General features: G+C 59.1%; 2 protein-coding genes and 1 long non-coding RNA gene across 7 annotated transcripts; 1 reads left to right on the top strand and 2 right to left on the bottom strand.

Annotated features, from left to right (window-relative positions):
• Positions 1 to 875: 875 nt before the first annotated feature.
• CA14 (carbonic anhydrase 14) lies at positions 876 to 5,093 on the top strand. Of its 5 annotated transcripts, none has more exons than XM_080368709.1 (11): positions 879 to 999; positions 1,123 to 1,143; positions 2,341 to 2,511; positions 2,601 to 2,740; positions 3,556 to 3,651; positions 3,736 to 3,802; positions 3,915 to 4,071; positions 4,159 to 4,285; positions 4,411 to 4,431; positions 4,534 to 4,618; positions 4,733 to 5,093. In XM_080368709.1, exons 1-11 carry the CDS (start codon positions 948 to 950, stop codon positions 4,990 to 4,992), a joined length of 1,197 nt encoding a protein of 398 aa, XP_080224835.1. In that variant the 5' UTR covers positions 879 to 947; the 3' UTR covers positions 4,993 to 5,093. The 5 variants fall into 5 exon arrangements, with proteins under 5 accessions (XP_080224836.1, XP_080224835.1, XP_080224837.1 ...); XM_080368711.1 differs by having other exon boundaries at positions 881 to 999; positions 3,915 to 4,044; XM_080368712.1 differs by having other exon boundaries at positions 886 to 999; positions 3,887 to 4,044; positions 4,733 to 4,920.
• Positions 5,094 to 5,445: 352 nt separating this feature from the next.
• Positions 5,446 to 9,646, bottom strand: APH1A (aph-1 homolog A, gamma-secretase subunit). The gene is made up of 7 exons (XM_080368714.1): positions 9,488 to 9,646; positions 7,491 to 7,661; positions 7,173 to 7,246; positions 6,811 to 6,933; positions 6,547 to 6,674; positions 6,043 to 6,166; positions 5,446 to 5,755 (listed from the first exon to the last, which is right to left on the bottom strand). Exons 1-7 carry the CDS (start codon positions 9,598 to 9,600, stop codon positions 5,691 to 5,693), a joined length of 798 nt encoding a protein of 265 aa, XP_080224840.1. The 5' UTR covers positions 9,601 to 9,646; the 3' UTR covers positions 5,446 to 5,690.
• Positions 9,647 to 11,323: 1,677 nt separating this feature from the next.
• Positions 11,324 to 26,046, bottom strand: LOC308054923. Its single transcript, XR_013924307.1, has 3 exons — positions 22,757 to 26,046; positions 12,393 to 12,970; positions 11,324 to 11,523 (listed from the first exon to the last, which is right to left on the bottom strand). It is a non-coding gene; the product is annotated as an uncharacterized lncRNA (long non-coding RNA).
• Positions 26,047 to 26,240: the final 194 nt, after the last annotated feature.

Below are 26,240 nucleotides of genomic sequence, written 5' to 3'. Positions count from 1 at the left end.
GCTGCGCGATATAGGGGGTGGGCCACGCCCCGCCGCGATCCGCCAATGGGCGCCGGCCTCAGGCGCGCGTCACGGCCAGTGCGGCCAATGAGAGAGGAGCGGCCTCGCCTCGGCGCCGTTACATAATGGGGGCAGTCAGCGCGTGGGCCCCCACGTGGGGGCGGGGCGCGCGGGGGCGGGCCACGCGCCTCTGTGACGGCGCGCTCGCGGGGCGGGGCCTCTGGGGCGCGCTCCTGCCCCAGGCCCCGCCTCCCGCGGGGCGGGGTGAGGGGGCGTGGAATGGGCGGGGTGAGGGGGCGTGGAATCGGCGGGGGGGCGGGGCGAGGGAGCTCCTGCGGGGGCCGCCCCAGCCCCTCCCATAGCCCCCCCCAGCCCCATAGCCCCCCACGGCCCCCCCCGCGGGTCCCTTCCAGTCCCCCAGCCCTATGGCCCCCCGCCCCATAGCCCCCCGCCCCCCCTCATAGCCCCCCCTATAGCCCTCTCCTCGGAGCCCCCCAGCCCTCCTGCCCTATGGCCCCCCGCCCCATAGCCCCCCCCCAAAGCTTCCCCCCGGGCCCTCCCAAAGCCCCCCTCGCAGACCCCCCCAAAGCCCCCCCGGGTGCCCCGTAGCCCTCCCCATAGCCCTCCGCCCCATGGCCCCCCCAAAGGCCCCCCCAGCCCTATGGCCCCCCTGCCCCACAGCCCACAGTCCCCCCAGCTCACAGCCCCCCCAAGTCTCGCAGCTCCCGCACAGCTCCACAGGCAGCCAGCGCCCCCCCCAACCCCTCCCAGCCCACAGGCACCCCTAAGCCCCCCACCTCATTCCTCTGCAGCCCCCAGCCCCTGCCAAGCCCCACAGGTCCCCCACACCCCCCCTCCATGGCGCCTCCTCCCCGTGCCCCGGGGGGGGCCGGTCCGGGGGGTATTTAAGGCCGGGCTGGTGGCCGCCCCCCCCCCCAGCCCCCACCATGCTCCGTGCCCTGCTGCTGCTGGGGGGCCTGGCCCCCACCCTGCCCGCTGGTGAGTGCCCCCCCCCGGCTGCACCCCAACTCCCAGTGCCCGGCCGCGGGGCCCACTTTGAGGTGCAGCCCCCCCCCCGGGGGGGGCCCGGCTGACCCCAAACCCCTCTGCTCCCCCCCACAGGTCCCCACTGGGCATATGAGGGTGAGTGGGGCCCCGCACCCCGAATCTGCTGCCCCACACGCCCCAGGGCTGGGGGGCAACACACGGGTCCCCCCAGATGGGAGGGGGTTGGATGGGTCCAGCCCCCCCCCCCCCCGACACTTGCGTCCCCCCAAATGGGAGGGAGGTGGGTGGGTGACAGCCCCCTGTGCCCCCCACCCTGATGCCCGGGTCCCCCCAGATGGGAGGTGGGTGGGTGGGTGCAGCCCCCCCAATGACACCACCCCCCCCGATGCTTGGGTGCCCCTAAATGGGAGGAAGGTGGGTGGGTGCATCACCCCCCCCCCAGTGCTTGGGTGCCGGGATCCCTTCAGATGGGAAGGGGGGGAGTGAGTGCAGCCCCCCGTGCGCCCCCCCCCCCCCCCCCAATGCCTGGGTCCCCCCAGATGGGAGGCAAGTGGGTGGGTGGGTGGGTGCAGCCCCCCCCCCCCCCCCCATGCCTGAGTCCCCCCAGATGGCAGGTGGGTGGATGCAGCCCCCCCTCTCGATGCCTGGGTCCCCTCAGATGGCAGGTGGGTGGGTGCAGCCCCCCGCCCCCCCCCCCCCCCCCCCAAATGCCTGGGTCCCCCTCGCTCCAATGGCTCCATTGTGCTCCTTTATGTAAGGCCCCGCTCCCGCTGCCAAATCCAATTAGGATCCAGCCAAATCCCGGCTGAGCCCCGGCCCGCCAGGCCCGCGGGGTCCCCCGGGCCCCCCCCCCCATTTCCCCCCCCCGCCCCGGGGTCGCCTTTGTCCCCGCTCCCCCGGCCGGAACAAAAATGTCCCCGTAAGCTTAATGAGCTGTATTGGGAGCGTTGGGAACGGGGCGATGGGGTCAGCCGGGGTCAGGGTGGGGGGGTGACGGGTGGGCTGGGGTCAGGGTGGGGAGGGGGTGACGGGTGGGCTGGGGTCGGGGGGGGGTTGATGGGTGGCTGGGGTCGAGGTTGGGGGGGATGATGGGTGGGCTGGGGCGGGGGGGTGTGTGATGGGTGGGCTGGGGTCAAGATGAGGGGCTGATGGGGTCAGCCAGGGTCGGGGTGGGGGGCTTATGGGTGGGGAGGGGGGATGATGGGTGGGCTGGGGTCATGGTCAGGGGGTGACGGGGTCGGGGGGGTTGGGTAACAGGATCAGCCAAGGTTGGGTGGGTGAGTGACGGGGTCAGCTGAGGTCGGGGGGGTGGGTGACGGGTGGCCCCCCCAGGCCCCCATGGGCAGCAGCACTGGCCCCAGGGCCACCCGGCCTGCGGGGGCCGAGCCCAGTCGCCCATCGACATCCAGCGGCGGGGGGCTCAGCCGGACCCCTCGCTGCCCCCCCTGGGCTACCAGCACCCCACGGTGCCGGCCTTCGCCCTGGCCAACAACGGCCACACCGGTGAGCGGGGGCTGGGGGGGGGAGGGGGATCCTGCCGGGGGAACCCCCGCTGACCCCTATGCCCCCCCCCCTGCCCCCCGACCCCCCAGCGGTGCTGGTGCTGCCGCCCACCCTGCGGCTGCGGGGGCTGCCCCGGCCCTTCGCCGCTGCTCAGCTCCACTTCCACTGGGGCCGGCCCGGCCGCGCTGGCGCTGAGCACCTCCTGGATGGGCACCGCGCCCCCGCCGAGGTGGGGGGCACCGGGGGGCACCGGGGGAAATGGGGCTGGGAAATAGTGTGGGAATGCAGTGGGAAATGGGGTGGGAATGGGTGGGAAATGGGGCTGGGGGTGGGAAAGGGGGTATAACGGCGTGGGAATGGAGTGGGAAATGGGGCTGGGAAACGGCATGGGAATGGAGCAGGAAATGGGTCTGGGGGTGGGAAATGGCATTGGAATTGGGTGGGAAATGGGTGCAGGAAGGGGGCTGGGAAAAGGATGTGGGAGCAGGAATTGGGTGCAAGGAATGGGGAACGTGTCCAGGCACAGGAAACAGGCAGGGAAGTGGGGCTGGAGGCAGGAAATGGGTCCGTGTGCAGGAAACACACGGGGAAGTGGGTGTGGGACACAGGCCTGGGTGCAGGGATGGGGTGGCACAGGAGGAGGTGTGGGAAGGGGCAGGAGAAAGGCGTCTGAGTGTGGGAAATGGGAAGGGGAAACAGGGGCGGGAAATGGGAGCGGGAAGGGGAAACAGGGGCGGGAAATGGGAGCAGGAAGGCAAAACGGGCGGGAAGGGGAAACGGGGGCGGGAAGGGGAAACAGGGGCGGGGGAAGGGGGTTGGAAGGGGAAATGACCAGGAAATGGGAGCGGGAAGAGGAAACAGGGGCAGGAAATGGGAGGGGGAAGGGGAAATGGGAGGGGGAAGGGGTCTGGGTGCAGGCAGAGCTGCGGCATCGGGTCTGGGAACCAGGCCTGGAAAAGGAGGCAGGGGAGGAGCCAGCCTGGGGGTGCGGGGGGGTTGGGGGGTCCCTGTGCCGCCCCCTCCCCCCAGCCGCGGTACCCGCAGATGCACGTGGTGCACTACGACGCGGAGCGTTACGCCAACGCCAGCGAGGCGCAGCACCACGCCGGCGGGCTGGCCGTGCTCGGCGTCCTCCTGGAGGTACGTGGGACCCCAAAACACGCTCCCCCCCCCCAAACCCCCCCCTTCCCAGCCCTGACATCCCCCCCCCCTTGCACCCCCCAGGTGGGTGCTGACCCCCACCCCGCCTACGACAACATCCTGAGCCACCTCGGGAGCATCCGCTACGCAGGTGAGCGAGCGGCACGCGAGCGAGGGGGGGAGCTGGGGGAGGCGGTGGGGGACCCCCAAACTTCTCCTGCCCCCCCCCCCACAGGGCAGACGACCACCGTCCCCTCCTTCAGCGTGCAGGACCTGCTGCCCCCCCGCCTGGACCTCTACTACCGCTACAACGGGTCCCTCACCACCCCCCCGTGCTTCCAGGGGGTCCTCTGGACCCTCTTCCAGCAGCCTGTCCGCATCAGCCTGGCGCAGGTTTTGGGGTGAAACCCTGCTTTTTGGGTGGGTTGGGTTTGGTTTTTCTTTTATTTGGGGTGAGGGGAGCAGCCCCAGCGCTCCCCGCTCCCCCCCCCCCCCGTCCCATTTCAGCTGGAGCAGCTCCAGGGAACCCTTTACGCCACGGGGGCGGCCGAGCCCGAGCCCCAGCGCCTGGTGGATAATTTTCGGATCCCACAGGAGCTCAACGAGCGGCTGGTGCTGTCGTCCTTCCCCAGGGGTGAGAGCTGGCCGGGGGGGTGGGGGGGCGGTGGGGAGGGGACCCCCCCAGCACCCCTCAAATAGCTGCCAGAGCCCCGGCAGGGTGGGAGCCTGCGGTGCTGAGCCCCGGCTCTTCTCTTGCAGAGCCCGAGGGGTATTCGACAGGTAAGGCCTGGTTGGGGGGTGGGATGGGGGGCAGGATGGGGGGCTTACGCCCCCCCCCCCCCCCCCCCTGCCCCCCCTGAGCCCCCCCGCGGCATCACGCAGGTGAAGTCATCGCCATTGTCTTTGGTGCCGTCTGCAGCTGCCTCGGCGTTTTCCTCGCCCTCCACTTTGTGGCCAAGAGGATTCGGTGAGAGACCCCCACCCCATGCAGAGGGACCCCCCCCAGCCCCCAAATCGGGGGGTCTGGACATCCCCGGGGGAGGGTCGCTCTCACCTCAGCCCTTCTCCCCCCGCGGGGCAGAGCGAGGGGGACGCAGGAGCAGGACGTCGTGTTCAAAGCCTCCTCCCGCCGCACGCCCGACGATGACCCCCACCCTTGAACCCCCCGCTGCCCCCCAGCCCTCCGAGGGGCCACTTAGGGGTCGGCCCCACCACAGCAACGGCCCCTGCCCCACTGGAAATAAAGCCCCTTCCCCACCCCATGGCACTGGTAGCTCTTGGCTGGGGGGGGGGGTGGGAAATGGGGCCGTTTGCCCAGGGGCTTTATCCTGCCAACCCTGAGAAACCAGGACCCCTGTGTGCTCCCCACAAAACTGGGGGCAGAGATGGGGGGCACCGACCCCTCCCCCCCGCACAAGACCCCCCACCTGTCCCTATCACAGAAGGCGCCTCCGTGCCCGCTGGTACCCATTACTCTATTAAAAGGGTTTTACTCTGAATCCAAAAAATAATTTACCCCCCCAGTCACACAGCAGGGTAACACGTGCCCCCCGCCCCCCAGCCGCCCCCCGGCCGGGAGCAGAGAGGGGGTGAGCGAGGCAGAGCCCCCCCCCCCCCCCCCCCCCCCCCCGAGAGCATCACCCCCCCTCCAGGGAACAGCAGTGGGTTACATCAGGCTGGGGCCAAAGCGGGGCCCCTCGGGGGGGGAGGGGCGAGGAAGGGGGGTCCTGCCCTGAGCCCCACAAGCCCAGCCGCACCACAGCCCCCCTGCCCCTTCCCGCCCCCCCCCCCCCAGCCGTACCCTGTGAGGAAACAGTCTAGCGAAGCTAACGGGGCATCCACGAGCACCGGTGGGACCCCAGCAATCCACTCCGGTGCGGGGCGCGACCCCGGCAATCCCCCCGGCAAGGGACGGGGCGCGGGGCCACCTCTGCACCACCGTGAGGGGCCGGGGCTCAGCCGGGCGGCGGTGACACCTTCCAGCTGCCGAGAAGAGGGCACTTGGGTACGGGCAGCGCGGGCAGGGCCGCGGCTGCTGCTCAGTCCTCCAAAGGCACCTGCAGCGCCGAGTACATCATCACTCTGCTGTCGTCCTCCTGCTTACCTGGGGGGCGGAAAGGAGGCAGAGGGTGAGCGTGGGGGGACGGGGCTGGTTGGGGGGGGGCCAGGGCGGCATTTGCGGCCTCGCAGGGACCCCCGTTACGCAGGAAATGCAGCCCCCAGTCAACACAATGGAGACGGGGGCAGGTACAACCCGTCCTCCCCTACCCTGGTGGCTCTGGGACCCCCGTGTCCAACCCACCCAACAGCTACGAGGGGCCAGGGACCCCCCCCGCACAGCCCCCACATCACCGCGGGGACCCCCCCGTGGCGCGCATGGCCCCCCCTTACAGGAAAGGCACTTGAGGATGTTGCGGAGGGAGCCCCCGGCAGTGACGAAGGCCCAGAGGCCGGTGCAGAGGGTGATGACGAAGATGGGGGCCAGGCTGGCCTCGTACCAGGGGTTCAGGAACGTCTGGGGGACAGAGAGACATGTTGGGAATGTCACCGCCGCCCCCACAGCCCCCCCAGACCACCGCGGTGGGGGAGGGGAGCTAGGCACTCCCAGCAGAGCCCGCTCCGGTGAGCCTGGCTTAACCTGCCCAGCGGTTTTCCCCCAGGAGCTCAGCACTAATCCTGCTCCGAGTCCCGGCCTTCCCAACCCTCCGCCCCCCCCGGGACCCCCCCGACAGGCTCCCTCGGGCCCCAGCGCGCCCCGACTCGCCCCACAGCCCAGAGGTGGGGTTCAGGGGGTCCCCACGCCCCCCAGGTGGGCATCCCACAATGGCCACAGCCGCTCCGCTCCGGGGAGAGCCGTTGGTGCTGCCCGGGGGGACTCCGGCTCCCCCAACTCACCAGCCCCGAGGTGAGGAGGTGGCTGGCGACCACCAGCCCCAGGCACCAGTAGTGGCGTTTCTCACAGGCGTCGAAGAAGATCACGCCCCAGAAGGTGTGGAGCAAGACGAGGGCCATGGTGAGGAACGCTGGGGGAAGAGAGCGACACAGCCCCCCTCAGACCTCGTCACCACCTTCCTCCTCCCCCCCCTCGCCTTGGCAAAGGCAGGCTCCGGCCCGAACCAGCGCTGCCGCAGCACGCCGGGCGCCAGCCCCCAGCCTCACCGGACGTGATGAAGTAGTACGGTGAATCCCCGTGGATCCCGACGATGCCCGGCCCGACGGAGTCTGCCAGGATGTTAATGACTGAAAACATGCCGCTGATGATGCCGAAGGACAGGCCGGAGACTGTGGAGGGAGGAGGGAGTCAGGCGGGAGCCACCGCGGCGCCACTGCCACCACCGCCAGCCCCACACTCGGCGAGCGGGGCCGGGGAAAGGTGGGAGAGCAGGACAAAGAGCCGGGAAGGCTGCACTAGCCCGGCGGGCTCAGCAGCAGCACCACCGGCCTCGGGTAGCCCAGCACCCCACGGCCAGGCAGCCCCGGGAGACGCGGGGAGGCCGGTGCCGGTGCCAGCTCATGCTCACCGTAAGCCATCTGCCGCAGGGAGATGGGGGACCGGCCGTCCTCGCTGATCATCGCCAGGCCCTCGTCCGCTTTCCTGCGGCGGGGCGGGGGGGAGGGAAAGCGTGAGCAGCTGGTTGGGAAGAGGGGCCGCGGCGCACAGGGGAGGGGAAGGGACGGTTATAAACGAGACCGGGGCAAGGAGAAAGCTCTGCAGGGATCTAAGGAGGAAGATGCTTTGGGGGGTTCCCCCGATGAAGAGCCGAGCGGCAGCCACAGCCACCAGAAGGGTCACCCAGCCCCACGGGGGCCACGCGGGCCGCCCTCGGGTGGGCTCTTACTTCAGCAGCTTGAAGTAGGCGAATCGAAAAGCCTCCTGCAGCAGGACGGAGACGGCAGCCCCGAAGATGAGGAGGCCATACTGCAGCTTGGCGTCCTCCCGGTCGCTGAGGTGAACCGAAATGAACCAGATCAGAGACGCCAGGAGCAGCGACACCAGCCAGAAAAACGCCCTGGGGGGAGAGAGAACCCCTGGGTTCACACCCCAGAGCTCAGAGTCGGGCAAATATTTGCCACGCCGCTCGCTCGGTTCGCCCGGGCTCCTGGTCACTGTCGCATGAGGAGGGCAGGCGAAGGAAGCGTGCGAGCGAAAGCCAAAGGCATCCAGAAGCCCAAATCCTCCTTCCCCTTCTCGGAGCCGCAGCGACCTGCCCGGAGGAACGCTGCTGCCCCTGGAAGCGGGGAAGGACGCTCAGTGCTTCGCCCCTCGGGGGTCAGACAGGGATGCACCGTCGGGAAGCCAAGCGTGGGGGGACGCAACCCCCCCGAGCCACTGCTCAAGCTCTTCTGACAGCAAACCCCCACGCTGAGGCACGGGGCAGGAATCGCCACCCTGGGGGCTGAGCCGACCCCCCAGGGGATGGCATGGGGCTGCCCCCAGCCGCGGCTCTGCCGGCACGAGGAAGGGTCGTGGCCGTTCGCTGCCTGGCCAGCACCAAGCCCACCGTGCTCCCGCCGGTGATTCGCACGAGGGGCTGCGCGGCGAGGCCCGGTGGCCCCCGGCCCGGCAGAGGCTGCGTGGTCAGAGCTGGGGGTGGCTCCCGCCATCCTGGGCGCCGTGACGAGGCTGCAGCCCCCAGCCCCCCGGTATTTCGCCTCAGCCGGGTCACTGGTTTTAACCGGAGCCAAGTGGTGGGAGACCCCAAAGCGAGGGGACCCTGGGAAGGGGACAACCCCCCCACCCTCTACAAATTCACAGGCTCATCCCACCCACACAGGGCATTTCCCAACTGTCCGTCCGTCCGTCCCCCCCCCCAGAACTGCCCCCAGGGTGCTGCCTCCCATCCCAGACCCCCCGACTGCCCCAAGATCTCCCCCTCAGCCCCTCCACCCGCTGCCTCAGCCAGCCCAAAGCTGCCCCCTAAGCCCCCCCAGTGCTGCTTGTACCCCAGCCTCCCCCCAACTGCCAACTCCCCCACAGCCCCATCAGCTAGCCCAGAACTGCCCCCACACTTCTCCAGCTGCCCCCTTGACCACCTTGATCCTGTCTGCCCCGTCACCCCCCCGCTGCTGCCTGCCCTGCCCTAGACGCCCCCCCACAAGCCCCCGAAGCGCTCCCACAGCCCCCCCCACTGTCCCCCAGAACACTCCAACTGCCCCAGAACAGCCCCTCAGCCCCCTCTGACCCCCCAAATGCCCTCAAACTGCCCCCTCAATGCACTCTGCACCCCCTCTACTTCCCCCTTGACCCCCCTCAACACCCTCTACCCCCCCAACTGCCTCCCCAGCGCGCCCTGATCCCCCAATATCATCCCTCAGTGCTCTCTGCCCCCCCAGCGCTCCCTGACACTGAGAGGCCCCAGAACAGCCCCCACAGCTGCCCTCCCGGCACCACCAACCCCTCAGCCCCCCCAAAGGTTGCTCAGCCCCCCCAGAGGCCTCTCACGACCCCCAAAGGCCCCTCAGCCCACCCAAAGGCCCCTCACTCTTCTCCAAGGCCTCTTAATCCCCCCAAAGGCCCTTCACGACCCCCAGAGGCCTCTCATGTCCCCCCAAAGGCCCCTCACACCTCTCCAAGATCTCAACCCCCCCTCATACCCCTCCAGAGCCTCTCAACCCCCACAAAAGGCCCCTCATGCCCCCCAAAGGTCCCCTCAGGCATCTCCAAGGTCTCTCACCCCCTCAAAGGCCCCTCACGACCCTGCAGGGCCTCTCACCACCTCCCAAAGGCCCCTCACGCTTCTCCAAGGCCCCCTCAGCCCCCCCCAGAGGCCCCACACGCCCCTCCAGGGCCTCCCAGCCCCACCCAGGACCCCCGGGCGGCCCCCCCCGGGCTCACCCCGCCACCAGCACGATGACCCGCAGCGGCTCCGCCGCCACCGTGAGCAGGACGAGGGCGAGCGCCGGCCCGAAGGCGATCCCGGCGCAGCCGAAGCAGACGGCGGCCCCCATGGCGGCGCGCGCGGGGCGGGGCGGGGCGGGGCCGGGCCGCGCGGGGCGGGGCGGGGCCGCGCGGGGTACGCCGGGAGCTGTAGTCCAGGAGCGGCCGCGGCGCCCCCTGGCGGCGGGGAGGACCGGCCTCGGGGGGCGCTGCCGGGGTGGGGACCCCCAGCCCCCCCTGCGGGCCATGGGGGCACCGGTGACACCGCAACCCTCCCCCCCCTCCCCAAGCGCACCGGACCCCGCGGACAGAGCGGGGATGGGGGGGGGGCAGCGGGGCTGGGAGGCAGCGGGGCTGGGGGGACAGAGCGGGGGTGGGATGGGGGGGCAGCAGTGATGGAGGGCAGCGGAGCTGGGGGGGACAGAGCGGGGATGGGGGGACAGAGCGGGGATGGGGGGCAGTGGGCATGGGATGGAGGGAGCAGCAGGGCTGGGGGGCAGCGGGGCTGGGGGGCAGCGGGGGTGGGGGGGACAGCGGGGATGAGGGGGACTGCAGGGATGGGGGGACAGAGCTGGGATTGGGGGGGACCGCGGAGATGGGGGGGACACAATGGGGATGGGGGGGCAGTGGGGATGGGGGGGCAGAGCAGGGATGGGGGGGACAGAGCTGGGATGGACAGCGAGGACAGAGGGACACAGAGCAGGTGGGGGGTCAGAGTGGGGGGATGGGGGGACACAGCGGCGATGGGGGCCCGAGGGGGCCGGCAGGACAGAGCAGGGTGAGTGGGACACAGGGGGTCTGCGCTGGGGGGAGCTGGGGGTGAGGGGCAGGGGGCCAGACAGAACAGGGGGGGCCATGGTGGGGTCACTGGGGCAATGGGTGCTGGGGGTCAGACAGCTGCCTGGGGGCGAGGGGCTGGCTCGTCCCAGCGTCCCCCCAGCATCCCCCCGCAGACCCCTGGCATCGGCTTTGGGTGCTGGACCCCCTCCCTGGGCCAGACGCTGCAGGTCCGGAGCTGCCTGGGACCAGGCTGGGGGGGAACTGCGGGGGGTCAAACATTTTGGGGATGCAGGGGGGCAGAGACCACCCCAGCACAGCCTCGAGCTGGGTCCCCGACCCCGGCTGGGACACAAACACGTGGCTTTCGGTCCATAACAGAGACCCCATCCCCACCGCTGCTTTTGGGGCGATTCCTGGGCTAAACCACCCCCCAAAACCCCATCGCTTCGGGGGGGGGAAGGGGGTGATGTCAGTGAGTCCCCCAGAGGTGACAAAACACAGCGGCGAGGCCAACCGCAGCCACCGCCAGCTCCAGCTGCTGCAGAAAGGCAGAAGAATATAGAATATATATTGAGTATCGTTATATAGGGTCCTTCTGTAGGTGGCTTCTGTGCTCAGGGGGTAATTCCCGGCGGCTCCCGGGTGGGAGCGTGGGAAAATCCAGCCCAAAGACCACGAGTGACCCAACATTTGCCTGGGAGAGCAGAAAAACCGGGAGCCGACGAAGCCCAGGGCTTCCCGGTGAGCTGGGCAGGAGGATGAAAACCCCCGCTGCCACACGGACCTGGCACGAAAATCCAATTTTCCAAGTGAAACCAGGGTGCTTGTGTCCCTCCCCAAATTCCCTTCCCTGTTCCTTCCCCAAATACCCCCTTTCCCGGATGCCCAAACCCCAAATAACCCCCCAGGCTGGAGGATGCGCTGGTCCCACCACTGGCAAACCCCAAATAACCCCCCAGGTACCCCTCCACCAGTAACTTGCACATTTGCCCCAGGAACAGTTTGCAATGTTGCTTTTCTCCTGCTGGGTTTCTCGGCTTGGAGGAGGAGGAGGAGGAAGGCTGTAAGCATTGGGGGGAGGGAGGAGATGCTCGATAGCCATGAGAGGTGGCGTAAAAATAATAAAATTCCCGATTCCTGGGCAAGCAGCAGAGGTCTTGGATTTATACCAGGTTGTGCCTCATGGTGCCCTGTAGAGCAGCCATCAGGAATTGCTGTGAAACAGGGAAAAAAAAGGCTTTTAAAAATAAAAGAATTGGGCAAAGCTGTGTCACTGTCCCTTCTCCCCTTATTTTGCTCCTGGGGCACTGAAACACACTGAAGAGCCACCACAGGATGCACCATGAACAGCTCCACTCCTTGTTCCAAGGATGCTCCAAGGATGCTCCCAGTTTTTCCAGCCACTTGGCGACCCCCCGATAACGCACGGAGCCTGGGGTACCTGTGGGTGCAATTCATACTCCCGTCCTGCCAGCGCTGCGGCCACGGGGGTATTCCGAAGGGAAGGGATGGGATGGGATGGGATGGGATGGAAAGCATCCCATATCTCGAGCCCTGGGATGTGCCCCAGGGGTTCACGTGGCCCATCTGGCTCTAATTAAGGAAGGAAAAAATAAGACAATGCTTGGAAAAGCAGCGTGACTCTGCGACGGGCCACCCAGCACCACCTCCCGCAGCTGGCAACACACCGAGCGCTCACAGTGCCTGTCCCAGCCCAACGCCGGCGGTGGGTCAGTGTGGGGCTACAGACCCCCGGGGCTCCCCCACGCATGGGGACGATGCCCAGGGGAAGAGCGAGCTGCTGCACAGCCGTCAAAACCAGGAACACGTTTTTATTATATTTTATTGTACTTTTGTTTCATTTTATTTTTTGGAGAATCGCTGCTTTAAAATGAGGGGTTTTCTTTATTTCAAAACAACGGCCAGCCCAAGCAGCCGCTGTTCACAACAGGGCAGGGATGGGCAGGAAAAACTTTATCCAGCCTCAGAAACCCCATTGGGCAGCCAGAACAGCCTGGGCAGTAGAAAATCCCCTCCGTTCCCCAAAGGCTTCCCGCGGGACAGGGCAGCGCATCCCACCTACCTCCCAGCCGGCACGCGGCGCTGGGATCACCACCGCAGCTGGTGCCATGGGGGAACGGAGTTTTTGGGTTTCCTTCATCCATTTTCCCATCTCCTGCAGCAAAACCACCGAACAATGTTCCCTCCGGCGACTTCCACAGGAATCCTGCTAATGTCATCTGCTTGGGCACAAGTCATTGTTAAGGGAAGAGTCTTATTTACCAGCTGCATTTGTTAAATTTCCCCTTCAAGTTTTGCTTCCGCCTATTAAAGTAGGGAAATGACGCGATGCATCCGAGCACCGGTGCCACTGGTGAGCTCATTTTATCCTTCATCCTCGGCACCAAACTGAAAGTTGTGGTGCAAGCCCCTGAGCGCAGCCGGCCAGGCTTCACCACGCTGGGATGCTCCGAGCATCCCTGGGATGCAGCATCCTCAGCGTCGTGAGGAGCATGAGCCGGCTCTGCCATCTCTTTCTGGAAAAAACATCTATTTTTTGGCTCCCACATTGAGTTTTCCCGTGTGGAAAGCATCACTCCCACGCTGCTCCCTCGCTGCAGGACCTTTTACGGTTTGATCTCAGCACGTGAACTTTAATCACTGGAAAAAAAAAAAAAGACAAAATACAGAGATTGCGCAGAACAGGCATTAGGTTTTGGGAAAGGAGCATGGGATTGGAGATGGAAAAGATGTTGGTTTGGCTGCTTTTTTTGGCTGCTCTCCGGGTGGTGTTTTTGCTTTGTGTTGCAAGACATGAAAAGTGAGCAAGAACAAACGTAAAAGGAAAAAACTGAACAAAAATAGAGTGTTTTCTTTTTGCAGCCAGAAACACAATTCCAAATCAAGGCCCAGATTTCCCCAGGGTCCCCAGCAGCCGAGGACCATCCCTCAGGCCGCGAGGATGCAGGATGCTGCTGGGGATGCTCCAGCTGGATGCCCCCATGCTCGCTGCTGTGAAAGCACAGCCCAGTTTGGTGCCAAGGGTTCGTTTGTCCCCGTGTCCACCTTACGGTGCCTTTTATCCAGCTCCCTGAGTGGCAGTTCCATGCTGCAGGTACCACATTTTTTATTTTTCCCCAAGGTTTTCCAAGTTTCACATCATCACGTCCCACCCTGAGGAGCCGTTCTCAGCCCCAGACCAGCAAATCCCATTCAGTTCCAACCCCAAGCTTCCATGCCAAGAAGTTTGTCCATCCCACCCCACCCACTCACCCAATAAAAGCCACCACCATCCTCACAAAACATCCTTGCCCCTTCCATCACTTTAAACCCAAAATATTGTAACTCTCCCATGGCTCTCCCTCTCCCCACACCACCCAAGCACCTCCTAGCTGAGCCGGCAGCTCCAGCTCCGGTGGGATTCATCCCAACGAGGTCAGACTTCTGCTTGGGTTGAGATTTTGAGTTTTGATGTTATTTTTGAGGGTCAAGGGGAGGGTTTGGAGATATTCGCTTCCTGTCTGCTCAGCCGCCCAGCTTTCCTCTGTGCTTAACCCTTTGCCATGCGTCTCCCTACGGATGAGAAAAGCCCTTTCAGCAAAGCACGTACATCCCCAGGAGCCTGGCAAATGTGTTTGGGATGTGCTTGGAAAGTTCTTCAGCCGGGTCCTGTATTAGTCGAAAAATAAAATCTGCCTTGGGCAATCCTTGGCTTAAAATTCATAGGAATCCTTGGCTCAGGACTAACAGAAGTCTTTGGTTTAAGATTGATAGGAATCCTTGGCTTAAGAATGATAAGAATCCTTGGCTTAAAATCAATAGGAATCCTTCTTTGGCTTATGATCGATAAAAATTCCTGGTTTAGGACTGATAGGAATCCTTGGCTTAAGATTGATAGGAATCCTTCCTTGGTTTAAGATCGATAGGAATCCTTGGGTTAAGATCAATAGGAATCCTTCCTTGGCTTTTGATTGATAGGAATCCTTGGCATAAAATCAATAGGAATCCTCCCTTGGCTTAAGATTGATAGGACTCCTTGGTTTAAGATCAGTAGGAATCCTTGGCTATGATTGACAGGAATCCTTGGCTATGATCGATAGGAATCCTTAGCTATGATTGACAGGAATCCTTGGCTATGATCGATAGGAATCCTTAGCTATGATTGACAGGAATCCTTGGCTATGATCGATAGGAATCCTTAGCTATGATTGACAGGAATCCTTGGCTATGATCAACAGAAATCCTTCCCTGGCTTACGATCGCCAGGATCCCTGGCTGAAATCGACGGCCGGGGACGAGGACAGCGCTGGCCATGCTCGTGGCAGCCCGCACTCCCCCGCACAGCTGGTTGCCATTAAACGCCCCCGCCGTGCCGCGGAGCCCACTTCCCTCCTCTCATCTGCATCCCGGGGTGGGAGGCACCCTCTGAGGGGGGGGAGGGAGATGTGATGCAGCTGGGAGCATCATCCTGAGCCACTGAACCGCGGAAAATGTGGAATCCAGAGCTGGGACCAGATTCTGAAGAGGGGGAGAGGATGCCTCAGGGATGGTGGATAATGGCAAGGCGAGAGCACGCCGTGCAGCCCGTCCCGCTTCCTGGGGGATCTCCCCAGTTAGGGGTTCCTTCTCACCGTACCTCAAAGCACAGCTCCTCTTGGCCTTCCCAAGACGCACCTTACTCCTCCCCGCTTCGCTAACGCCCGCTGCCTGCCCCAGCACCCAAACACATCATCACCCATCATGCTTGAGAGGAAGGAGGGAGCCGTCGTGGCGGAATGCATGGGGTTTCCCCCAGGAAAACTCATTTTTATTGCTGCGTAAGCAAGAAAGTCACAGCGACCTCGGCGCCCCCCGCAGCAGACCCGCAGTGGGGAGCAGCACCCGGTGGGAACTGATTTCACACCGGTTTGCTCACACCCGATTTACGTCCTGCTCCTCTCAGTCCCCTGCTGCTTCACACCCCAGTTAACACCAGTTCCCACCAGCACCACGTCACCTTCTCGGAGGCCTTCTGCACCCATATCAGCTTTTCCCCACGGTGCAGAAGAACTAGATTTTGTTTTCTTCCCCAAAAATGTTTTCCTATTTTATTTTTAGAGAAGAGAGGAAAACCAGCAACTGATGCCAACCCGTCCCAAGGCACCTCGCCCTGCAGGAGCCTGCAGTAAACACGGAACGCGGCTCCTGAAGCGCCCCAAGCCAGGGATTTCTAGTCACTATGGAATAAAATAAGCCTGCGACCGTTTGCATTTTGTCTGATGGAGAAACTGAGGCATGGGAAGGGGAAATGAAGCCAAGAAAATGTTCCCCAAGATTTTCAGGGAAGTTTGGAACTGAATCTGGCTCCCAGTCGTCGTTCCTGCCTTCGCCTCTTAATCGCCGCCTTCTCGACAAGAAGGATTTGCTATAAATAACATAATCAAAACCATCCTCCCCTTATCTGCAAGCTCATCCTGTGGCACTAACCCTCCCTGGGGAGTAACTTCCCAAGATTTGCAACTCAGCCATCGGGAAAAGTCTTTGCCAAAGGGGGAAAAACCTTCCCTCGCCGGAGTGGTGCCATGGCCACCGTGCATCTCCTGGCCCGTAGAGATAACAGGAGCCCAGCACGCCATCACACCACTCGGCAAACGGCCGAAAAACGTCTTTTCTCAGCGCGCGGAGGCTGCTCGGTCCAGCCCTCACAAGAGTCATTTCCTGCCTCCGCTGGGACGCCTCAAGAAATTCCCGAGCAGCAGTGCTGAGCTGCACCAGTGGACGGCATCGACGTGTAGGATGACGAACTTTTTAATTGTGGCACTCTTGGTTCTTCATTTCTTACTGGGTAAATATGTTTTGCTGGGTTTCTGGCTTGCAATTGAATTTTACCTTGCTGCTAAGCGCCGGGTTTGGAATTATTTCTGCAATTCTGAGATGCTGCGGGTCGCTTGGGGTGGGGTCTTGGGATGTTTGCTTGGAGATGGGGGGTCTGCAGCCAAAAAAATAATGGGGGACCACATGATGTAATGAGTCAAAGTGTGTGCTTGCAGAATAGTCTGTGTGCTTGGAGATCGCAGCGTGTGCTTGCAGAATTACAGCCCCTGCTTGGAGAATAGAGCGTGATAATTAATGTTTTCCATATTGCACTCAAAATAATTTGCGATATACAGCTGGGAGCTATTAAGAGAGACAGATACAGGCAAGGGAAAAGAAAAGCCCCGCACCAAACAGGATTTCCTGAAGCATTAGGTGGGCACTTGGGGGCCATGGGGAGGACCAAAGCGGGGGCAATCGAGGGAGGGGAGGCATGGCACCGGCAGCCCCCAGGCGGGATGAGTGGCAGGAACCTGAGTAGGACAAGGGGGAACACACACACGCAATGAAGTAACATTTCTGGGAAAGTGAAGCTGTGGGCAGCACTGCCATGCCTGCTGCAAATAACCTTCCTCCTCCTCCCCGCTCGATGCGAAATGTCATGCCAGGGGTTAAAAGCGGCCACGGAGGGGGGGGATTTCCAGATGGAAGCTCTTTGGGAAATACAACTCTTATTATTCTTAGTGTGGCTCCAGTGTAAATACAACGGCCAACTTGGAATAACTTTCCCAGAACGCTGCGTGCGCGGGGGGATGCGCTCCGGGAGCCGGAGCCAGAAAGGATGGAGGGCGAGCGTGGGAAGGCACGCGGGGTGGACGAGCATACGCTATACCACGCAGCTCCCGACTGCGGTCCCGGTGTCCCTGAAAGCTCGGGATGGGGACAGGGTGGGTCTAGGCGTTTCCCGTGGCAGGGCTGAGCGATGGAGAAGGCTGCGCGGTACCACAATCCGCAGACTTGACTCCTTCCCCTTTGGCTCCCCTGGCAGAAAGTCTTGGGCTGGGTCACTCTTTTCAGATAATTTCCTAATAATTGAGAGGTTTTGGATCTGGGCTTCTTGCTCAGCCCGCTGCCGGCGCTGAGAAACCCGGGGCTACGTTAGGAAATGGGGGGAAATTCTGGAGAGGGGCACCCAGAGCTATGGCTGGACCCGGGTACCACTGACAGCATCATCAACATTCTTAACACTGTAACTCATAATATTATAATTATCTTGTTAGATGAGCGGATCTGCTATATATAAGTATCACAATATTAATATTAGATCTTATATTATGGTATGAGTATCTTACTATCTTATTGTATGAGCACCTTCTATTATTATACGAGTATGTGAGTATTACAATATTAATATTCTCAATTAGTCTGCTTTACAAGACCCTGAGAAAAAGAAACCGCATGGAACCTTGTATTTAGAAAAGGGAAATGAGCAACGTGATACAGTTTTGACAACACCATACGATTCAGAAATCTATTTATAGTGACTCGACCCTACGGAAACGTGAGGCTCCTTTCTGAGCCTTCAGCAATTTCGCAGCAAAAGGCACACCAGGAATAAACCAGGCAGGTCGGTGGCCGAGGAGCGGCTCAAAACACAAGAAGCAGAGCTTTGAGATCCATCCCAAAATAAATGTGGGGTAGGGGGTGCAGGAACACGCTGGAAAGGCTGCTGCATCTCCCTCTCCCGGCACATCTGCGCCCAAAATAGAGGAAATAAAACCCCCTCTTGGGATGAGCCCTGGTCCGGTCTGCAACACGATATCTTTTGTTGTGAAGTCTCTGATTTAATTACGGACCAGATTGCGAATCCATTACTCCCACCAGGGAACAGGGTTTGCACAAAGCGCCAATAAATCATTGAAACTATTCATGTGAGACTGTATCCAGCCAGCTCGATGCGGGTCTCTGCCTGCGGTGCCGCATGATGAACCGTTCACTTCTTGTTTGTTTTTAGGGAACGCTGAGGTAGAAGAGGAGGAGATATCAGAGTTTTTATATGACTACGCATCTCGTTTCAGTGAGAAACTGCTTTTTGTTTGTTTGTTTGTTTTTTTAATTATTTCATGCAAGCTGCATGAGCAACTTGGGATAACCCGGGTTGGAAGGGATGCCGGGAGGTCTCCATCCCGCCTCCGGCAGGCAGGGTGAAGCTTTGCCCACACAAACCACCGCAAAGGCTCTGAGAAGCCGCTGAATCTAGTCCTTGGCAATTACAAATAACACTGCACCCACCCCACCCCCTGTGCTGCCACCAGCACCCACCTCGGCGCCCTCAATCTTTAATTTAAGCCAAAAGCTCAATGCTGCCGTGCACGGCAGAAGGAAATTCAGGGGCTGCCACAGCCCCAGGTCCTTGCAGCATCATACGATTCAGAAATCTATTTATAGTGATATTGCAGCGTCGGAGCCTTGCAGAAATACCCGTAGGGAAACGGACCTGAGGTCTGGGGAGATGCTACTCTGACGAAGGAAGAGGTTTGCCAAATTGCGGCTGCGCGAGAATTTGAGTGGCGGGTCAGTCCCTGTGGGTGCTCGGGGCAGGACATGCAGAGCTGCAGTTTATTTACCCAAAGTATTCAGATTAATTTAAATTATGTGGTCTATTCCGAGGGGAAAAGACACGCAATGATATTGTCACGACACAAGGGTGGGACACATCTGGTCCAACGCTGGACGACGTGCTCACAGCACAGGTTCCCCCCTACCCATTTTGTGTCAACGGAGAGAAATTGGTGCCCAGTATCTTCACTGGCTTTAAAAGGAGCCTCTGGAGACCCTCTCCCATAAAAACATTGGTGTCTGAACTACACTAGGAACCTCTGACCCAGATGTGAATAACCTGTAGGAAACACATGCCCCAACGCTGACTGCTATAAATTAAGCCACTCTTGGGCACAGGTGGCGTAAAACATCAACCAAGATGAAAAGTAAAGAACATTTTTCTGGAGCGGCTCTGCCCCCGGTAGCTCTTGTTACCATCTGAAATCACGTCTTGCCAAGTTAAAAAGGTGACTTAGATGGACCAAGAGCAGGGACACCCCCAGCAGCTGCTCCTGGGCAGAGAATCGCTTCGATTCCTGCGGCAGTAACAGGCTCCCGCACCCCCAGCACGCTGCCATCACAGCTCCCAAGTAAACTCAACCCAGGCAGCCCCTAAAATTCAATTTCCAACCTGTGGAATTGATGCTTGGTGTCATTGTTGTAACGGTTTGAGTGGGTAAGATGCCTGACTGGCTGTGCTGCCTATTAGCACAGCCTCATCAGGACAATGCTTTCATTCCAGGTGATTACTTATATGCAACTGTAGAATATTATTCTGATAACACCACGTTAATACCCACCATGTACATATATGAGGTGAGTTGGGCTTTCTCTTCGTATTTTTGGAAAAAAAAAAAAAAAAAAAGAAAGAGGCCTTCCTTGCCAAACCCACTGTCACAGGAAGGAATAAATGGATTAAAAATGCTGATTTTAAATTACTGAACAACTCACGTGCCTTTGGCCAAAGGGCACCCATGCAATAGCTGGGGTTGGTTTGCCGCGGATTTATTCTGCCAGTTTGCAGAGAAGGTAAGAGAAGGGAAAATCCCTAATTTTCCTAATTAAATAATATCAGACCTGTCTCAGCGAGGGATCCCCCTGGATCCAAGTTGGACTTGATGATCTCAAAGGTCTTTTCCAACCTAAATGATTTGTAGTGAAGCCTATGCTTTGACACCATAGGTTATTCCTTTTCCTATACATCCATCCAAGCACCGTCAGGGCTTTGGGGAAGGGATTTCCAAAAGCAGATGCCACCCCCTGGATTTCAGTGATGGCTTTGCCCAGTGACAGATAAGGATGTTCCTGGGCAGCCATGCAATCTCTCCCCCTGGCAGCAATCACCAGGAACAGTTCAGAAGTCAGAGGCTCATTGGGGCACGAGCTCTGCCACTAGCTTTTAGCACATTAAAACAAGTGATTTTTTTCCCACTGATTTATTTTCCTTGACTTGCCAGGAGCCTCAGGAGTCGGTGGGATCGCCCCTCCAGTGTCACCTCCCCCTCAGCCTCCTCCTCAGCCTCCTGGGTTTCCTGCTATGACCCCCGTGCTCCTCCTCAGAAGGTACTAAAGCCCCGTAGGATTTAAGCGCTCACTTAAAGCACATCTTTAAGCTGGCAAAATTCAATTCTTCCTAAAGGAGCAGCAAGCAGCGCTTTGCAGCAACTTTCCAAAATAATTCAAAAACTATTTAAGCCTTTCAGGCATCCAGCTGCCACGCTAGGGACAACCAAAGAAGCTTTAGTTGCTACTAGTGACCTGAAGAGGCATTTTAGGGTATTTTTCCAAAGTGACCTCTTTGCATACAGCCTTCACCGGGAGCTTCAGTGGCATGACCACACTGTCGGCACCCCTGGCCCAAACGGGGTCACAGCCCCAGGCACTGCCACTGCTCAACCACCCAAATCCCCTTTTTTCCAGGGGCTGAAGCTCACCGACATCCCAGGTGCATGCAAAATCCCCATCCCGCTGGAAGTGTGGCCTGAAACACAATAGAAGGACATAGCAACCACTTCCTCATCTTTTCCCCTCGTTTCAGACACGACGGTCTCGATGAAGGAAAGAACATTGTCACCGCGTGGGAAATTACATCCTCTCCACGAAGCGGTCACCTCCACCTTTAGTCCAGCTGTGACTTTATGTACAAAGTTTTCAATAAATGGGTGATGCCAACCCGAGCCATAAGAGTTGTACAAACACTCAAAAGCTTTGTAATGACTAGGTCCTTTCCGATTTCCTATTATTCAGTTGTAAATATGAACTCCTGCCAACAAAAGTACTAACAATCTGTTTGGTCTCTAGTGTGACGCCACCAACACCCTCTAGGAAAACACAAGGGACACCGGCACCATCCACACCATGCGGTGTGCTAAACCTGCTCCTCCTGCCCCAATTCCCACCCCATTTCTTCAGGAAAACCACAGCATTCCCAGACGCAGATTTTGCCATGTCCTGCCTTCCCAGGTCACCACCTGAAATGGGGCCGTTTTGGGACAAACCCTCCATGCCGGCAACTGTCCGTCATGGGGTTTGTAGTGACTGGTGGTGCAGTTTCAGCTGCTTGATAATCAGTAAACACCAGTAGAACAGGAATAACAAATACAAGAAACTTGTATCAGCATTGATCTCATCAAAAGGATCTTTTCAAGCATTTAAACCCATAAGCTACCAGCTACTGGCTAACTAGAAAAAGCAGGCAGATGTTTTCCACCTAGGTTTTCCGAGAATTCCTCTTTATACTATTTATTTTCTAGAAACACCAGCAATATCTGTGGCACAGTAAGAAGTCGGACCAAAACAAAAGCTCCTCCAGCCAACACAGCCCCTATCAGCTCTGCAAGGAGAACAAACTGTGGCAGATTATGTCTTTTTTGGGGAAGAAATCTGAGTTTTTAAGGCTCCTCTTAGTCCAGCTGGGGAAAAAAAACCAAAACCCTGAATGTGCCATTCCACACACCATGTGTTTACCGTGCTTTTCTTGGGGAGAGTTATGGGGAAGGATGAGCAGCAAACCTGGTTCAGGTGCACCCAACGTGGTCTTGGGGCTCCTGCAAGTCAATGGAGGTTGAGTCAACCCAAGAGGCAGAGCTCACGGTGGTCACATCTGCACGGCCCCCAGGTCTGCCAGAGCCCCAAGCTCCCTCGAGCACCTTCAAACCCCCCGGCAGAAATTCCCCAACCTGCCGGAGCACGTACAACCCCAACCCACCCACCTCCTCCACACCCACAGAGCAGCCAGTCCCACCACCCCTCACCCCGGTCTGCGGGGCTGCCCAGGCTCCCAACCTGGAAAAGCAAAAATATTTTATTTCCTAGGGGAGCCAAGAGGGTCCAAAACATGGCCAGGAGCTGCTGAAGTGAGGGAGAGGCGAATGCGCTGCCAGCCAGTGCCACCTCCTGGCTCCTCATTGCTATAAGAGTTGCTAAAAAATGCTGAACTTTGCTTAGGAGAGCTTCGGAAAATAATTTCTGAACACGCAGCTTTGAGATTTTCAACCCTGCAACGAAGAAAAATCAAGGGGAAACAATACATATGCCATGAAGCTTCTAATACACTAGGTTTACTCATCATTAAGTTATTAGTAAATATTTAGTGGCATCGCTACTCCACGGTGGCGCTCCTGACACCAAGGGGCAGAAAACCAGAAGCCCTTTCCAAAAGCGCCAGGTCAACCCAATCACAGGGGAATTAATTACGTGAAAACGCACACCACAAACACGGTTTACTGCAAAAACCCAGCTCACTTCAAGATCAGAAGAAAGGGCCAAAAACTATATTCAACTCAGAGCAGCATTCAGGGTATGTCCTTGACTTAATTACAGCTAACGATGTACAGCTGCAAATGACCCTACTGCTTTCCCAAAGCAGGTATTATTCACAAGAATCTCCTTAGTTTATAAATGCTCTAACCCAGGGAGCTCTGACCAGGGAAAATCCCAAGTTTTCCACTACAGGACACAGTCCTGCTCATGAAAATATTAGGAGTTTTAAGATGTTTTAATTCTTTTTCTTTGGAAAGGCACGTCTGTGCTTCTAATAGCAAAAGATCTCACCCGGAGTCCTTTCTGACGGCAAAGCCGGGAGCTTTCCCTCAGTCTGCACCCGAAGCCAGAGGCGAATCCATTCTCCTGCTCCACGTCCGGATGCTTTCCCAAGTTGCTTTCCCAGATTCGCCCCTTTTTTCACCGCTCGCGCAAGGTTCACCCAGCAAACCTCCACGGGATAAGCTGCTTTAACACAAAGAGGATTTTCCCTCCGGTTCTGAAAACCTTTCCTAGCTCCGGTCAGTCAAGAAGCAAGCAGAAGGTCTCCCAAGGTCCTGGCTGTTTTCTAGCAGCAATTTATCAAACTCTTTGAGGAGCAAATCCTGCTGCACCCCGTCTTTGCACAGCGTCCCTGGGGAGCTGCAGCCCACGGTGGCTTTGCGAGAGCCTGGGCACATCCTGAAGCGGCGCTGGAGGAACGCTGCGTGCCCTCTGCCATCCCGCAGTGCAGGGTAACCCCAGTTTTTGGATGCATTTAATGTGCTCCAGCCTCACATGGGGCATCCAGCCTCCGTGACTGCAAGAATGCAAAAAACCAAACAAAACCCCACCCAACAAAAAGGGGGTTGGGGTGGTTTTAGGGCTCATTTCTCACGCCAGGTGTTGGTGACCCTAATTTTTGCATAGCACTTATACAGGAGCAACCACGGGAGGTTTAAGAGGAGCCTGGTTTCACCCCCAAAACCGCCAGTGATGTGCATAAACACACAAAACGGCAGAATTGCGGCTCAAAGCCGCCCTCCCTGGGGCCAGCGAGGAGGTAACTGGCTTTGGGGTTTGCAACCCTCTATTTTAGATATCTGTTAAGATGAATTTCTGCCGATTTATGTAGTTATTGAAGAGGGCTGGGACTGGTCTCCTGCATTTATTATTTTTAAGTTATTACTTTGCTCAGCATCCTGGTACATCCATTAATACCAACCTTGCTCGGATCTCGAAGCCCTAACAGGAGCGGCAGCACTAACATGGACTATTTCCATCAGCACCACATGGAGCAACAGGATCTGAAACAAACCAAAAGAAATGGTAATTCTCCTTTTATTCCTTAACTCTCCCATTTTTCTTCCATTTACTTCACGGCACGCCTCTCGGACCAGGACTCCGGTAGCAAAAAGGCACAGGACGAGATGCAAACCCCGCATATGGCCGAACACACTCCTTTTTTCTGGCTCATCAGCAAAGTTAAGAGACACTTTGTAGGCTCAGCTTTTCCCCTGAAATACTTTTTTGCTGCTGCTGCCCCAAAGCAGACACCAAATTCAAAATTAAATTGATTTTGACGTGCCTAACACCAATACTGGAAGATCTCAGAGTCAACTGAAACCCCAGAACGTAGGCAAGCAGCAAGTACAATTCTGCAATGACAGAATATTGCTGGTATTGAATCCAGCCTCAACTCCCCCAACAAACTTATTTTTTTTCCAAACATCTATTTTTGAAGTACTTCAATATCAGCTGTCACAAATAAATTTCAGTCTCAGAGGGATGCTCTGCCCTCAGCACCGCAGGCAGCATTGCAACCAATTCTCCCCTTCACCCCTTAATTTTTTTCCTACACCAGCGGGTGACTTTGTATTTGAGACCCCCCCCTAAAATAAAATACCTTCCTGCCCAAATATGGCACCAAATTGGCAAGATTGAGTCTTTTTGATCCCATTTTTAACCCCTTCTCAAATAACCAGAGAAACTGGCTGGCTGAACTCTCACTATTTGATCCTGAACAGGAAATATTTTCTCCGCTCAGTTTACACAAAGCGGAATAGACCGGCAGATTCCCATGTTGGTTTTTTTGTTCTGCCACCGAGTTGCCAAAATGTCTCCGGCTATTTGAGTCCCAAAGTTAAAAAGAATCAACATATAAATATTTGGAATTGCTTGTTGGGGAGGGACTAACACTTCCAGCCTGGCTCGTGCTTTGTGTTAAGTATGTTAGTGGCTTATGGGCAGATTCCGCAGTGTAGCTGGAGATCAGCATCCTCCAGGACCGAAGCTTTAAATATAGAAATACTTTTATTTTAAATAGCAAAAAAGTATCCCATGCTTCCAGATGTATAGAAACCATACGTATCCACCCAGAGGTGCCTCAAAATTAAAGGATCATGCTATCACATGGCTGTTTGCTCATGCATATACCTTGACCAATATATCCTGTATGTCTGCAAAGCTCCCTTCATGCATATTAAGAAAAAATAATGCAAATTAACAGTAACGACCATGGCTTCTTCTCAGTGGTGGGGGGCGGTGGGAAACCCAGATTGAGATCTGGCCAGACCTGACAGGACCCAGTGGTATTCACCTGTGGTTTTGCTTTGGCATCACGTCACCCCCTGCCCATTTCCCTATTTGAGGAGTTTTTACATCCTTTATTTGTAGCTTTTTTTTTTTTTCAAGTTTAACTGCAAGGCGTGCACAGCCATTGGCAGGGTGACAAGCTGATGGGGTCCAAATTTTAATTGGGGTGTCCAGGAAGCCCCCAGCCTGCCGTGGGGTGAGTGCTCCCACAGCAACCGGGATGCAGCAGAACAGGTCTGCCAGGAAAAGTGACGCTGGAAATCGCCTTCGGAGCCTGCAGGAGAGGGTACAACCCCGAGGTGTGCGACCCCCCCAGCATCATGACCCACACATTGCCCCAGATGCAAACCCCGCACCCACAGCGCATCCCTCCACGTGCAAGATGCTGCATGCAAAAACTTGGCGGCGGTACCGGTGCAACGAGACCTACAAAACCTGGGTGCAGACTCCCACCATGCAACCGGGTGCTCAGCCCACCGTGCAATCCTGCTCGCAGTCCTCCACGCAACCCGCCGCCTGCAGCCCCCTTCTGCAACCACGCGTGGCACCCGCCGCTCGCCAAACGGTGCCTGGAGCCTCACCCCCCCTCCCCAAGCAGTCGTGCAACACCCCCCCCCCGCTCCCGAGCGAGCAGCTCCCCCCAGTGCACCGGGCCATGCCAGCGCCCGACCACCACCGCACAACTAGGGGTCTGCGCCCCCCGTGGGGGCAAGCAGAGGGCGCAACCCCCCGCGCGCAGCCCACCCCAGCGCAAGGGGATGTGCAAACCCCCATCTGCACCCGCCGAGGCCAGACAAGGGGGCACAGGAGGCGGTCCAACACCCCCCATCCAGTCTCCCCTCCGTGTGACCGGACACGCAACCTCCCACACGCAACCCGCCCCCCCACGCGTGCGGGGGTGCGAAGCCCCGCTCACAGGGGCAGCAGCGCCCCCCACCCCCCGCAGGGCCCGGCCAGCCGCCCCCACCGGCAGCCCGGCCGTGCAAACCCCCACGCATGACCGTGACCCCCCGCTCCTGCCCACCACGTGCACAGGGCGCCCGGCGCGTAGCTCCCGCCAGCCCGCGCGCGGCAGGCCAAACCCCGCCCCTTCCTTCCCCTCCCCCGCCTTTAAAAGGCGGCGCGCCTGACGGGCAGCGCCGTTACCCAATGGCGCTGCGCCCCCCGCGGCGCGGCGGGGCCAATGAGAGGGGCGGCGTGT

This window comes from Falco punctatus (assembly GCF_963210335.1).
Source record: "Falco punctatus genome assembly, chromosome: 18".
NCBI lineage: Eukaryota > Metazoa > Chordata > Aves > Falconiformes > Falconidae > Falco > Falco punctatus.
This window is presented reverse-complemented; position numbering and strand designations above follow the sequence as displayed.